Source organism: Anomaloglossus baeobatrachus, chromosome 3 (genome assembly GCF_048569485.1).
Source record: "Anomaloglossus baeobatrachus isolate aAnoBae1 chromosome 3, aAnoBae1.hap1, whole genome shotgun sequence".
Taxonomy (NCBI): domain Eukaryota; kingdom Metazoa; phylum Chordata; class Amphibia; order Anura; family Aromobatidae; genus Anomaloglossus; species Anomaloglossus baeobatrachus.
Genome location: NC_134355.1, coordinates 485,797,424 through 485,811,278, shown reverse-complemented (window position 1 = coordinate 485,811,278; position 13,855 = coordinate 485,797,424). Strand labels below are relative to the sequence as shown.

Genomic DNA, 13,855 nt, shown 5'->3' with positions numbered 1-13,855 from the left:
TAGTTAAAATGTATGTAGACTCCTGCCGATAAAGTTTCAATTGGCAATCTCATCAATTGGCACTAGTTCCAGACAGTTTATTGGCTCATATAAAAAGCCAAAAGGAGCCTTTGAATGAAAACTTAACCATAAAGATGGTGCTCACCTACCTATCACCTGGGCTCTTTCGAACTATTAGCATTTAATTATTGTGCAAGTATATAAAATAATGCAAAGAAAGCACAGCCGCCAGCAATGATGGAGCTTTTCTTTAAGGGTGTGTGCCCACGATCAGTGTTCACAGCATTTTGGACGCATCATGCTTCAGCTGCGTCCAAAACGCTGCGATGTACAGTACAAGCATAGTGGATGGGATTTGTAAAAATCCCATGCCCACTGTGTGTGTACAGCCCGCAGCGAAAAGTAACCTGCGATGCAGCTTTCCGAGCTGCAAGCATTTCAATTCTTTGCTGCGGAGTCGCATGCGTCCTCCGCAGAGAGAACAGAAGAGAGACCGCAGCGCTTGGAACCCTGATCGTTGGCACTGGCAGCTGCAATCTCTGGCAGAGGAGACTCACGGACCCGCAGGTTAGGACCCGCCACGACCAGGACACAGCAAGTCCTGATCACGGGCACGTACCCTTAAGCTACAAATCACAGGACAAGTCAATTATCAATTATTTCCCCCTTTAGCTGGCTATTAAAGAAAAGTGCTTATCAGACAAGTTATTGAAATCGCTGTTCTAAAGGATAGATTTGGTGAAAAAGCAAAGATCATTCTGTAATCCAGTGATGCAATATGTATGTCCATATGTAAAGCGCACGTAGTTAGCAAATTTAGGCCTAAAGAAGATTATTTCTTTGTCGCTCCATTGGGAGACCCAGACAATTGGGTGTATAGGCTATGCCTCCGGAGGCCGCACAAAGTATTACACTTAAAAGTGTTAAGCCCCTCCCCTTCTGCCTATACACCCCCCGTGCTCCCACGGGCTCCTCAGTTTTTTGCTTTGTGCGAAGGAGGTCAGACACGCATGCACAGCTCCACAGATTGGTCAGCAGCAGCTGCTGACCATGTCGGATGGAAGAAAAGTGGGCCCATATAGAGCCCCCAGCATGCTCCCTTCTCACCCCACTCTTGTCGGTGGTGTTGTAAGGTTGAGGTATCCATTGCGGGTACGGAGGCTGGAGCCCACATGCTGTTTTCCTTCCCCATCCCCCTCAGGGCTCTGGGTGAAGTGGGATCCTATCGGTCTCCAGGCACTGAGACCGTGCTTCATCCACAACTCCTGTGGAGCCTGCTGGATAGGAGCCGGGTATCGTTCAGGGACATGGCCCTGCTACTTGGAGGTACTCTGTATCCCTGTGGGGACAGCGCACAGCAACACTCCAGCTTTGCTGGGTGTGCTAGTGCACCGGGGACCACGGCGCTGACCGGGTTAATATGTGCCATTACACACTCAGCGTTGCTGAGTGTGTTTATGTATAGGGACTGCCGCACTGACCGCCGCGGCCATGGAAACACTGCGGCGCGGCTGGGACTTGTAGTGCGCCGGGGACTTTCACGCCGGCCGCGCTTTTACGGCGGCCGCGTTTATTACTAGAGTCCCCGGCTTTTTGCGGCCTAGTTTCCTTTCCTCCCGCCCACAGCCCTGACAGGCAGGGGAAGGGCGGGACGCTGCACAGAACGAGCAGCACTGAGGGCTGGAGCATGCTTTGCATACTCCACCCCTCTCACTGTGCACAGTGCGGGCACCAGTTCCCGCTCTTTCTGGGTCACGCCCACGGCTCCCTCCTCTCCTCAGGACGCCGGCAGCCATTCCTGTCAGCTCCTCGGACGCTGCAGAGGGGGACAAAGTCTGGGAGACCCAGGCAGGGACTCTGGTGGCCTCACAACCGCTTTAGGCGGGTGGTAAGCAGCACCTGTGGTGCTAGCCCCATTGTGCAGTAGTGTAACATTATATGTTTATGGTATATATGTTTTACACTGTATGGTGCACAGTTGATTTCTGGCTATATACCCTATTGTGTTACTCAGGGAAGATAATAGCATGGTGCCCACGAAAGGCAGGGGTGCCAAAACACAGGCTTATTATGTTGCCTGCGCCGCATGTACGACCCCGCTACCGGCAGGTTCCACTGACCCTCATTGTGTGCACTGTTCGGCCCCTGTGGCACTTACTCAGCCGGAGCCTCTGCTAAGAGGGGCCCAGGGGGAGCCACCTGCTAACACTGTTCAGGTGACGGGGACGGAGTTTGCAAAACTCTCTGAGACTATGGCTAAGATACTAGAAGCCTTGCAGTCCAGGCCGGTATCTCAGCACAGGGACTCTGTTGAATCTTTGTTCCCTGGCCCACCTCAGCTGGACCAACAATGTCCTCCCGGGGTATCTCATGGATCCCAGGCTGAGGGTTCTGACACAGACCCCAGCCCCAGACCGACTAAGCGAGCTCGCTTAGATTTTCCCTCGACATCATCATATTGTGCAGGGTCTCAGAGGGGGGAATCTCTGGTTGATGATGCGGAGACAGCTGATCAGGATTCTGATCCTGAGGCCGCTCTCAATCTTGATATTCCGGACGGGGACGCCATAGTGAACGACCTTATTGCGTCCATCAATCGTATGATGGATATTTCTCCCTCAGCTCCTCCGGTGGAGGAGTCAGCCCCAGATAAGCGTTTTTCTAAGCGCCTTAAGGATACACGTTATCCTTTTCCCCCTGACGTGGTCAAAAGTTGGGCTCAGTGTCCCAAAGTGGATCCTCCAATCTCCAGACTGGCAGCTAGATCCATACTTGCAGTGGAAGATGGGGCTTCACTCAAAGATGCCACTGACAGGCAGATGGAACTCTGGTTGAAATCCATCTATGAAGCTATCGGCGCTTCTTTTGCCCCAGCGTTCGCAGCCGTATGGGCGCTACAAGCTATCTCAGCAGGTCAAGCGCAAATTGACGCAGCCACACGCACGTCCGCGCCACAGGTGGCGTCCATAACCACTCAGACGTCGGCATTTGCGTCTTACGCTATTAATGCTGTCCTGGACTCTGCGAGCCGAACGGCGGTTGCAGGCGCCAATTCGGTGGTACTCCGCAGGGCCTTGTGGCTACGGGAATGGAAGGCAGATTCTGTTTCCAAAAAGCGCTTAACCAGTTTGCCAATTTCTGGCGACCGATTGTTTGGCGAGCGTTTGGATGAAATCATCAAACAATCCAAGGGAAAGGATACATCCTTACCCCAGCCCAAACCGAACATACCCCAACAGAGGAAGGGGCAGTCGAGGTTTCGGTCCTTTCGGGGCGCGGGCAGGTCCCAATTCTCCTCGTCCAAAAGGCCTCAGAAAGATCAAAGGAACTCTGACGCATGGCGGTCTAAGTCACGTCCTAAAAAGGCCACCGGAGGTGCCGCTACCAAAGCGGCTTCCTCATGACTTTCGGCCTCCTCACTCCGCATCTTCGGTCGGTGGCAGGCTCTCCCGCTTTTGCGACGCCTGGCTGCCACGGGTAAAAGACCGTTGGGTGAGAGACATTCTGTCTCACGGTTACAAAATAGAGTTCACCTCTCGTCCCCCGACTCGATTCTTCAGGTCATCCCCGCCTCCCGAGCGAGCCGAGTCTCTTCTGCAGGCGCTGGGCACTCTGAAGGCAGAAGGAGTGGTGGTCCCTGTTCCTCTTCAGCAACAGGGCCACGGTTTTTACTCCAACTTGTTTGTGGTCCCAAAGAAGGACGGGTCTTTCCGTCCTGTCCTGGACCTGAAACTTCTCAACAAACACGTAACGACCAGGCGGTTCCGGATGGAATCCCTCCGCTCCGTCATCGCCTCAATGTCCCAAGGAGATTTCCTTGCATCGATCGATATCAAAGATGCTTATCTCCACGTACCGATTGCTCCAGAGCACCAGCGCTTCTTGCGCTTCGCCATAGAAAACGAACACCTGCAGTTCGTGGCACTGCCGTTCGGCCTGGCAACAGCCCCACGGGTTTTCACCAAGGTGATGGCTACTGTAGTAGCGGTCCTCCACTCTCAGGGTCACTCGGTGATCCCTTACTTGGACGATCTCCTGATCAAGGCACCCTCTCAAGAGGCATGCCAACACAGCCTCGACGCTACCCTGGAGACTCTCCAGAGTTTCGGGTAGATCATCAATTTTCCAAAGTCAAATCTGACACCGGCCCAATCGCTCACATACCTTGGCATGGAGTTTCATACCCTCTCAGCGATAGTGAAGCTTCCGCTGATCAAGCAGCGGTCACTACAGACAGGGGTACAATCTCTCCTTCAAGGCCAGTCACACCCCTTGAGGCGCCTCATGCACTTCCTGGGGAAGATGGTGGCAGCAATGGAGGCAGTTCCTTTCGCGCAGTTTCACCTGCGTCCTCTTCAATGGGACATCCTACGCAAATGGGACAGGAAGCCGACGTCCCTCGACAGGAACGTCTCCCTCTCTCAGGCGACCAAAGCTTCCCTTCGGTGGTGGCTTCTTCCCACTTCATTATCGAAGGGGAAATCCTTCCTACCCCCATCCTGGGAGGTGGTCACGACGGACGCGAGTCTGTCAGGGTGGGGAGCGGTTTTTCTCCACCACAGGGCTCAGGGTACGTGGACCCAGCAAGAGTCCTCGCTTCAGATCAATGTTCTGGAAATACGGGCAGTGTATCTTGCCCTGAAAGCGTTCCAGCAGTGGCTGGAAGGCAAGCAGATCAGAATTCAGTCGGACAATTCCACAGCGGTGGCATACATCAACCACCAAGGCGGCACACGCAGTCGGCAAGCCTTCCAGGAAGTCCGGCGGATTTTGATGTGGGTGGAAGCCACGGCCTCCACCATCTCTGCAGTTCACATTCCAGGCGTGGAAAACTGGGAAGCAGATTATCTCAGTCGCCAGGGCATGGACGCAGGGGAATGGTCCCTTCACCCGGACGTGTTTCAGGAGATCTGTTGCCGCTGGGGGGTGCCGGACGTCGACCTCATGGCGTCCCGGCACAACAACAAGGTACCGACGTTCATGGCACGGTCTCAAGATCCCAGAGCTCTGGCGGCAGACGCCTTAGTTCAGGATTGGTCGCAGTTTCAGCTCCCTTATGTGTTTCCTCCGCTGGCACTGTTGCCCAGAGTGTTACGCAATATCAGGGCCGACTGCCGCCGCGTCATCCTCGTCGCTCCAGACTGGCCGAGGCGGTCGTGGTACCCGGATCTGTGGCATCTCACGGTCGGCCAACCGTGGGCACTACCAGACCGACCAGACTTGCTATCTCAAGGGCCGTTTTTCCATCTGAATTCTGCGGCCCTCAACCTGACTGTGTGGCCATTGAGTCCTGGATCCTAGCGTCTTCAGGGTTATCTCAAGACGTCATTGCCACTATGAGACAGGCTAGGAAACCAACGTCCGCCAAGATCTACCACAGGACGTGGAAGATATTCCTATCTTGGTGCTCTGCTCAGGGTTTTTCTCCCTGGCCTTTTGCCTTGCCCACTTTTCTGTCCTTCCTTCAATCTGGACTGGAAAAGGGTTTGTCGCTCGGCTCCCTTAAGGGACAAGTCTCAGCGCTCCCTGTGTTTTTCCAGAAGCGCCTAGCCAGACTTCCACAGGTACGCACGTTCCTGCAGGGGGTTTGTCACATCGTTCCTCCTTACAAGCGGCCGTTAGAACCCTGGGATCTGAACAGGGTGCTGCTGGTTCTTCAGAAACCACCATTCGAGCCAATGAGAGATATTTCTCTCTCACGCCTTTCGCAGAAAGTGGTTTTTCTAGTAGCAGTCACTTCACTTCGGAGAGTGTCTGAGCTAGCAGCGCTGTCATGCAAAGCCCCTTTCCTGGTTTTTCACCAGGACAAGGTGGTTCTGCGTCCGGTTCCGGAATTTCTCCCTAAGGTGGTATCCCCCTTTCATCTCAATCAGGATATCTCCTTACCTTCTTTTTGTCCTCATCCAGTTCACCAATGTGAAAAGGATTTGCACTTGTTAGATCTGGTGAGAGCACTCAGACTCTACATTTCTCGTACGGCGCCCCTGCGCCGCTCGGATGCACTCTTTGTCCTTGTCGCTGGCCAGCGTAAAGGGTCACAGGCTTCCAAATCAACCTTGGCTCGGTGGATCAAGGAGCCAATTCTCGAAGCCTACCGTTCGACTGGGCTTCCGGTTCCCTCAGGGCTGAAGGCCCATTCTACCAGAGCCGTGGGCGCGTCCTGGGCTTTGAGGCACCAGGCTACGGCTCAGCAGGTGTGTCAGGCGGCTACCTGGTCGAGCCTGCACACTTTCACGAAACACTATCAGGTGCATACCTATGCTTCGGCGGATGCCAGCCTAGGTAGACGAGTCCTTCAGGCGGCGGTTGCCCACCTGTAGGAAGAGGCCGTTTTACGGCTCTCTTACGAGGTAATATTTTACCCACCCAGGGACTGCTTTTGGACGTCCCAATTGTCTGGGTCTCCCAATGGAGCGACAAAGAAGAAGGGAATTTTGTTTACTTACCGTAAATTCCTTTTCTTCTAGCTCCAATTGGGAGACCCAGCGCCCGCCCCTGTTTTTTTGTGTACACATGTTGTTCATGTTGAATGGTTTCAGTTCTCCGATATTCCTTCGGATTGAAGTTACTTTAAACCAGTTTATAATTCTTTTTCCTCCTTCTTGCTTTTGCACCAAAACTGAGGAGCCCGTGGGAGCACGGGGGGTGTATAGGCAGAAGGGGAGGGGCTTAACACTTTTAAGTGTAATACTTTGTGCGGCCTCCGGAGGCATAGCCTATACACCCAATTGTCTGGGTCTCCCAATTGGAGCTAGAAGAAAAGGAATTTACGGTAAGTAAACAAAATTCCCTTCTTTGTTCAAATGAATACATACTACAAGTATTCGACTACTGACCAAAGACCGAAAACTTTCTCATTCAAAACTTTAAGAGCAAGGGAAAATGTATTTCCTACAAGTGCACCATTAAAAGGGGTTGTCCACTAAATTTACATTGATGAGCTATCTTTGTGATGGTTTATCATTGTGAGAATGGTGGAGGTGCGACACCCGGCACCCCCACCGATCACATCCGGCCGACACTGGGAACAGCTGATCAGGTGTGGATCAAAAGAACACCGCACCATCAACTGAAGTGTGGTTCTGCAGATCATACGAATAAGGACTGGCGGGTGTATGTTCAGGACACAGTCACAGCCAATATACAGCTGGTGGAGGTCTGTAACTGCAAACATCTAGCCGATCAGTGTGGGTGCCGGGTGTTGTACCCCCACCCATCTGATATTCATGACCTATACTAAAGATAGAAGATGAATTTAAAATTAGTGGACAAGCCCTTTAATAAACAAAGCTTTTCTTTGCAAAACTATACTGTTTGTTGAAAAGGCACTTTAATCCAAGCGCTTCCTTCACAAAGTGATGACATTTTGCTATACTCAATGCCATTCTGGTGATCTCTGCAATATCACGCCATGTGTTAGGCTTTTTTTCCGGAGCCACATGCACACCAGGTGCTGTTCCCAGTGGAGATGGGAACTCTCTGTTCAGATCACTGAGCTGGCATCTTTCCTCCGTGATGAAAAAGCAGAAAGTTGTATGCTCAAGTCAAGCAGAGAATGAGAAACAACAAAAAAACATGAACGGCAGATGATAGCGGAAAGGAGAAAGGGCTGAAAAATAAAAAAGGAACAACCAAGCAGATAAATGAGATAAAAGCAACGGAGAATAACACTCGCTCACATGGATCTACAGTATAGGATCATGTTTTATGGGTAAAAGGGGCAAATCAAAATTAAGTACAAAATCTCAGGTCTCCTGTTTCCAGTATATTTGCAAAGAACTAATAAAAACTAGAAAACCACTTGTGGTCGGAGGGCTACACCTTGTAACGTGCTGGGAGATTCACATGCACCATCATTCTACACTAATACTGAAACTATTTGAGCTTTTTCTCCTTTCCAAGGTTTTTCTTATTGTGCTCTGAGCACTATGTATCCCAGTAGGGAAAAACAACAGCTGTACAGAGTGAGTTCACTGCTGCCATGCCCTGGATTTCTTAAGATTTTATTTAAGCAATCTGAGAAGCCCATCCCCAGTCTGCACTCTTCAAGTTGATGCATTCCTAATCCTTGAAGATAAACTATGCCGCGTTAGAAAGACAAGTTGTTTCCACTGAGAAATTACGCTACGGTACAGGCAAAGACACTGCCAAGGCAAGTTTCAACTAGCAAGCGACCAAGTAAAGATTAAGAATGTGCACTGCAAACAGCAAGGAAACCGTCTAATAAGAGGAAAATGCAAATGTATATAAGGAAAATGTAAAAAATGTAGTTCTCCTTCGTTTATACCTTTTTACACCTAAACGGAAAGATGATGACAAAGATCGAGCTTCCAAGACTACTTTGGCCTCATCATCAGGCAGATATTATGGCATACAGGTGGGAAAGATAAAATATTAAGGCTACAATTCATCATTTGCACTTTTTTTTTTTAGTATTTTTACCTTATTCTCTGTATGTTTTACGCCACTTTTTAAATTGTCTTTTTTTTTTTAAGCCTTTTTTTTATTTCCATCAAAAACTTTGCTTCGACGAATGTTCCAGACAGGCTCCTGAATTGCGATTTTTACCAAATGTAGCCTATTTTTTGTTACATCTCATTCCAAACCCTGGCAAGGGTAAGGCTTGGGCGGAATTTTAACCACTTCATCACGGCCGATTTTCCGTCTTCCGTTTTTTTTTTTTTCTGCTCCCCTTCTTCAGGAAACCGTAACTTTTTTAGTTTTTCGTCAATTGTGCCACATGAGGGCTTTCTTTTTGCGGGATGACTTGTACTTTTAAGTGAAACAATACATTTTAACATATAGTGTACTGGAAAACGGCAAAAATAATTCCAAATGAGGAAAAATTGCAAAAAAAATTTGACTGCATGATTGGTTTTGGGATATTGTATTCACAGTGTTCACTATATAGTAAAACTGATGTGTCGGTGTGATGTCTCAGTTCGGTACGAGTTCGTAAACACCAAACATGTATAGGTTTACGATTATCTAAGGGGTTAAAAGAAATTCAGAATTTTGTCCAGAAAAAAAAAGTGGCAAACATTTTGCGCTATTTTCCGCGACCCGTAGTGTTTTCATTTTTCAGTATCTAGTGTTCAGTAATTATTTTTTGCGTCTTGAGCTGACATTTTTAATGGTACCATTTTTGCGCAGATGCTACATTTTGATCGCCTGGTTTTGCATTCTGCGCAAAATTTTCTGCGACCAAAAACGTAATTTGACGTTTTGAATTTTTTGCTGCCACGCCGTTTACCAATTAGATTAATTGATTTTATATTTTGACTGATTGAGCATTTCTGATTACGGCGATATCAAATGTGTGTATATTTTTTAACCCTTTAACTTTCAATGGGGCGAAAGGGTGATTTGAACTTTTAGGTTTTATTTTTTAAAATTTTTTTTTTCACTTTTTTTATTTTACTAGTCCCCTCTCCTAGGGCACTATAAGGATCAGCTTATCAGTCTGATCTCTGGATCATTTCTCTTGATCAGAGCTGCACAGCTCTGAACAGGAGAAATACTCCTCTTCTGTAACAGCGGCTGCTCTGCCAAGTGTTACAGGAAGTGAGTCATGTGAGCTACAGGAGTCATCACATGACCCTGTGCTACCATGGCAAGCATCAGCCCACAGTGATCAGGTCACGGTGCCGCCGATGGAGTCGGGTGAGTGAAGATTTACCGCGGCAAGCATTTACATCGCGCTGTCACATTTTCACAGCGCAATTTAAGGGGTTAACAGGCGCGGGTGGATCCTGAATCCACCCATGCCTGTGAGGCATACATGTCTGCTGTTCAAATCAGCTGACATGTGAAGGAATCACAGCTGGCTGCCCGCAGCAGCCTTAGGTGATTACACCTATATGGCTAAGGATGTACCAGTACGGCCTGTGGCCGTTAAGGGGTTTAAAATTTGTGCCGTTTTAAGACAGTTTGTAAAGTTTTGACACTAAAAAGTTTCAAAGAAAAGGTTAAAGACAATAATAAAACAAGAGAAATGTGGAACATTTTGGCGAATTTGGAGCAACAAACATCAGCGAATATAACAAGACAAAAAAAGAAACAGAAAAGTGACTTCAATAAATCAGAAATGAGGAATCGGGCCCTAATGCGGGCGTCACACGGTACGATATATCGGGCGATATGTCGGCGGGGTCACGTTGTAAGTGACGCACATCCGGCATTGTTTGATATATTGTAGCATGTGACCGCTACGAGCGACGGTGAACGAGCAAAAATACTCACCTTATCATTGCTCGTTGACACGTCGCTCATTTTCAAAAAGTCGTTTCTTCTTCTGTGCGCCGGTTGTTAATCGTTCCCGGGGCAGCACACATCCCGGGAACGATGAACACAGCTTACCTGCGTCCCGCTGGCAATGCGGAAGGAAGGAGGTGGGCGGGATGTTTACGTCCCACTCATCTCCGCCCCTCCTCTGCTATTGGCCGGCCGCTGTGTGACGTCGCTGTGACGCCGAACGTCCCTCCCCCTTAAGGAAGAGGATGTTTGCAGACCACAGCGAGGTCGTCCGGGAGGTAAGTACGTGTGACAGGGGGTTAACGACTTTGAGCGCCACTGGCAACTAATTGCCCGTGAGGCACAAACGACGGGGGCGGATATGATCGCTCGTGCGATCGCACGATAGATCGTCCCGTGTGACGCCCGCATAAGACTCCTCAGTAGTTTGCAGATGATGACACATATCAATCATTTAAGACTACTTAGATCCCTTCATAGCTATTTACTTCTCGTCCTGGAGATCTCACACATTCTATGCATGTAGAGACGGAGCGCCAACACACAGCTTACTCAGGAAAATCAGTCTCAACAGTGACTCACCATTTCTTCGATTTCAATCTAGGAGCTGGATTCCGAGGGATTAGAAAAAGTGCCCTCATGGGATGCATATCACAGAGTGCTAAAGGTTAAGAAAAAATATGTCAGACAGAAAATTGACAGCAACACAACATTTTATACCCAACGTACATGTGAAATGAAATTTTCAGCAATTGGCTTATAGTGGCAGAAAAATGTACCTGCTATTAACACCTTAGAGCTTTAGAAGCCTTTACACTAATCCACTGAAATCGAGGCCATAATACTTCACGGAATAGAAAGTGAATTATGACCTAAGAGTTACACACCTCAAGCTTTGGCGGGGACATACACCAAGTTAGAAGACTACTAGGGAAAAACTATTTACAAGAACAGTAGAATAGCGGACAATCCCTAAGTTATGCTCCGACCAAATATTGTGCTTGAAATTCTAAATAAGTACATTTACATGTGAGGCAAAGACAAAAAATTTATTACATCACTAAACTACTAACGGCTCATTTTAACTACTGTTTCATTATAATGCAATATCTCAGGTGTATAATATTAGGTTTTTACATTACTAAATTTTCAGGTTCAGCTGAAGCAAACCTAATTTAAGGGAATCTGTCACCGGATGTTCATAATACTTACCCAACGGTCGGTGCGGAGCAGACTGGTCGGATGGGCGCCTCCGTTCTCCGGGTCCCGCGCCTCCTCTTTCGGCCATCTTTATCCTCCTTCTAAAGCTAGTGTGGATGACGCGTTCTACATCATGTACACTAGCCAATATTGAGGTCCTGCGCAGGCCAAGCAGGGCAGATCAAAGTGCACCTGCGCAGGACCTCACTGTCGGCTAGTGTAGATGACGTAGAACATGTCATTCACACTAGCTTCAGAAGGAGGACAAAGATGGCCGAAAGAGGAGGCGCGGGACCCGGAGAACGGAGATTCACTGTATGGCTCTGTTGACTTTACCATCTTCTCCCTTAGGCTGTTCTCACACATCCGGCTTTTCGCCGGATTCACCGCAAGCCAGTACAGTGTATACAGTACAATGGCAGCGCCGCAACTTCCGGGTCACATGCTCCGGTCACATGACAGCATGTGACTGGCGCTTGTCGCGCTGCCATTGTACTGTATACACTGTACTGGCGTGCGCCGAATCCAGCAAACCGGCGAAAAGCCGGATGTGTGAAACTAGCCTTAGTCCAAATTTTCACGCAGCATACTTTTTTCTATAATAGATTAATAGCCTTGGGGTGAAAAAGCACCGCGAAACGTGCGTCAGTGTCTTTCCCCCTAGTCTGGCACATGCTGCACATTAGATTATGGGTAAGTCTTCTTAGCCATTACTATCTCAAAAGTAATTAATTGCACTATGATAACCAGAAGAGATAAATAAGCAGAGGCACTTTTTGGACATGCACTTTGGCTGTTTTGATTGTGCTATATATAATGGTATCATTTCCATGTACTGACATATCTATTAGATTATTACATTGGGACTATTTTGCCATTAATTATGAGATAAAATGGTACTTATTTCTGCCAGATTGAAAAGAACCGTTATTTGGATTGTTCCAAATTACCTCTCCATTCCCCATTCTTTGATATTGGGTGTATTTTAAATGTTCATGTTCATGTTTATGCTAATAAAGAGGTTATCTCAAATACGGTTCACAAATTTGTCTAAATCTGTGTTAGTGAGCACTTCTCCTTTGTTGAGATAATCCGTGCACCTCACAGGTGTGTCATAACAAGATGCTAATTAGACAGCATGATTATTGCACAGGTGTGCCTTAGAGTGACTGTCTATTGTGAGCAGCCTAACATGTGCAGTTTTACAGTATTGCTGGTTTCGGAGGGTCAGAATACCAGTCAGTATCTGATGTGACTATTTCCCGGTCTGCCATCTGCCCTGTACAGTGAAAACCAGGATTGATCTGTGAAGATAACACCTCCCCTACGTGCCAGACGTCATTGAATGTGAGCAATTGCCCACTCAGGATGGTTACAATAATGAACTGCAGTCAGGTGGAGACCCCGATGAGGACGATGAGCATGCAGGTGAAATTCCCTAAGACGATTTTGTGCAGAAATTCATTGGTTATGCAAACCGATTGTTGCAGCAGCTGTCCCAGTGGCTGATCTCAGACAATCTTGGAGGTGAAGATGCTGGCTGTGGAGGTCCTGGGCTTCAAAATTCTCTGAAACACCTTTCGATACTGCTTATGGTAGAGAAATGAACATTCGATTTATGAGCAACAGCTCTGGTGGACATTCCTGCAGTCAGCATGTCAATTACACGCTCCCTGTAAACTTCCAACGTCTGTGCCATTGTGCTGTGTGATAAAACTGCACATTTTAGACTGGCCTTTTATTGTGGCAAGCCTAAGGCACACCTGTGCAATAATCATGCTGTCTAACCAGCATCTTGATATGCCACACCTGTGAAACGGATGGATTATGTTGGCAAAGAAGAAGTGCTCACTAACACAGATTTGAGATAAAAAGGTGTTTTTTGTGCATAGAAAATGACAGCTCTTTGCGTTCAGCTCATGAAAATAAGAAGCAAAAACAAAAGTGATCCATTTATATTTTTGATTACTATAGATGCGGCTGTGAAATCACTGAAAAGTGTCATTAAATCGGTTAACCAGCAGTAAATCCCATCATCCCCCATGAGCAATTGCGATGAATCAATAGGTTACAGCCTGATGAAGGCCCCCATAACTGACATACTAGCCCCCCCTCTAAAGTTCAGCCATGGCCTGAGCTTCATAGGAGAATCACAATTTCAATGTATAAGAACACTAGAATGTCACAGTATATAGTATGGATATTCAAAACCAAGTCCTCTATAAAAAAAATAAAAAATAAAAAAGTTAAATAATATATAAACGATTAAAAAGAAATATAAACAGTTAAATCACTCCCCTTTTTCATTATAGAATTTAAAAAATGTAAAATACAGACTTATTTGGTAATGAACTATTAATAAATACATTAAAATATTTAAGCCATATGATAAAAGCCAACA

At 47.5% G+C, this 13,855-nt stretch overlaps 1 protein-coding gene across 7 annotated transcripts in view; it reads right to left on the bottom strand.

Moving 5' to 3' along the window:
• TNIK (TRAF2 and NCK interacting kinase) overlaps positions 1-13,855 on the bottom strand; it is a 434,420-nt gene that overhangs the window by 140,787 nt on the left and 279,778 nt on the right. For all 7 annotated transcript variants that reach the window (XM_075340626.1, XM_075340619.1, XM_075340622.1 and 4 more), the window contains exon 9: positions 10,837-10,915. In XM_075340626.1, the coding sequence (XP_075196741.1) occupies positions 10,837-10,915 (79 nt within the window). The remainder of the gene's footprint in view (positions 1-10,836; positions 10,916-13,855) is intronic.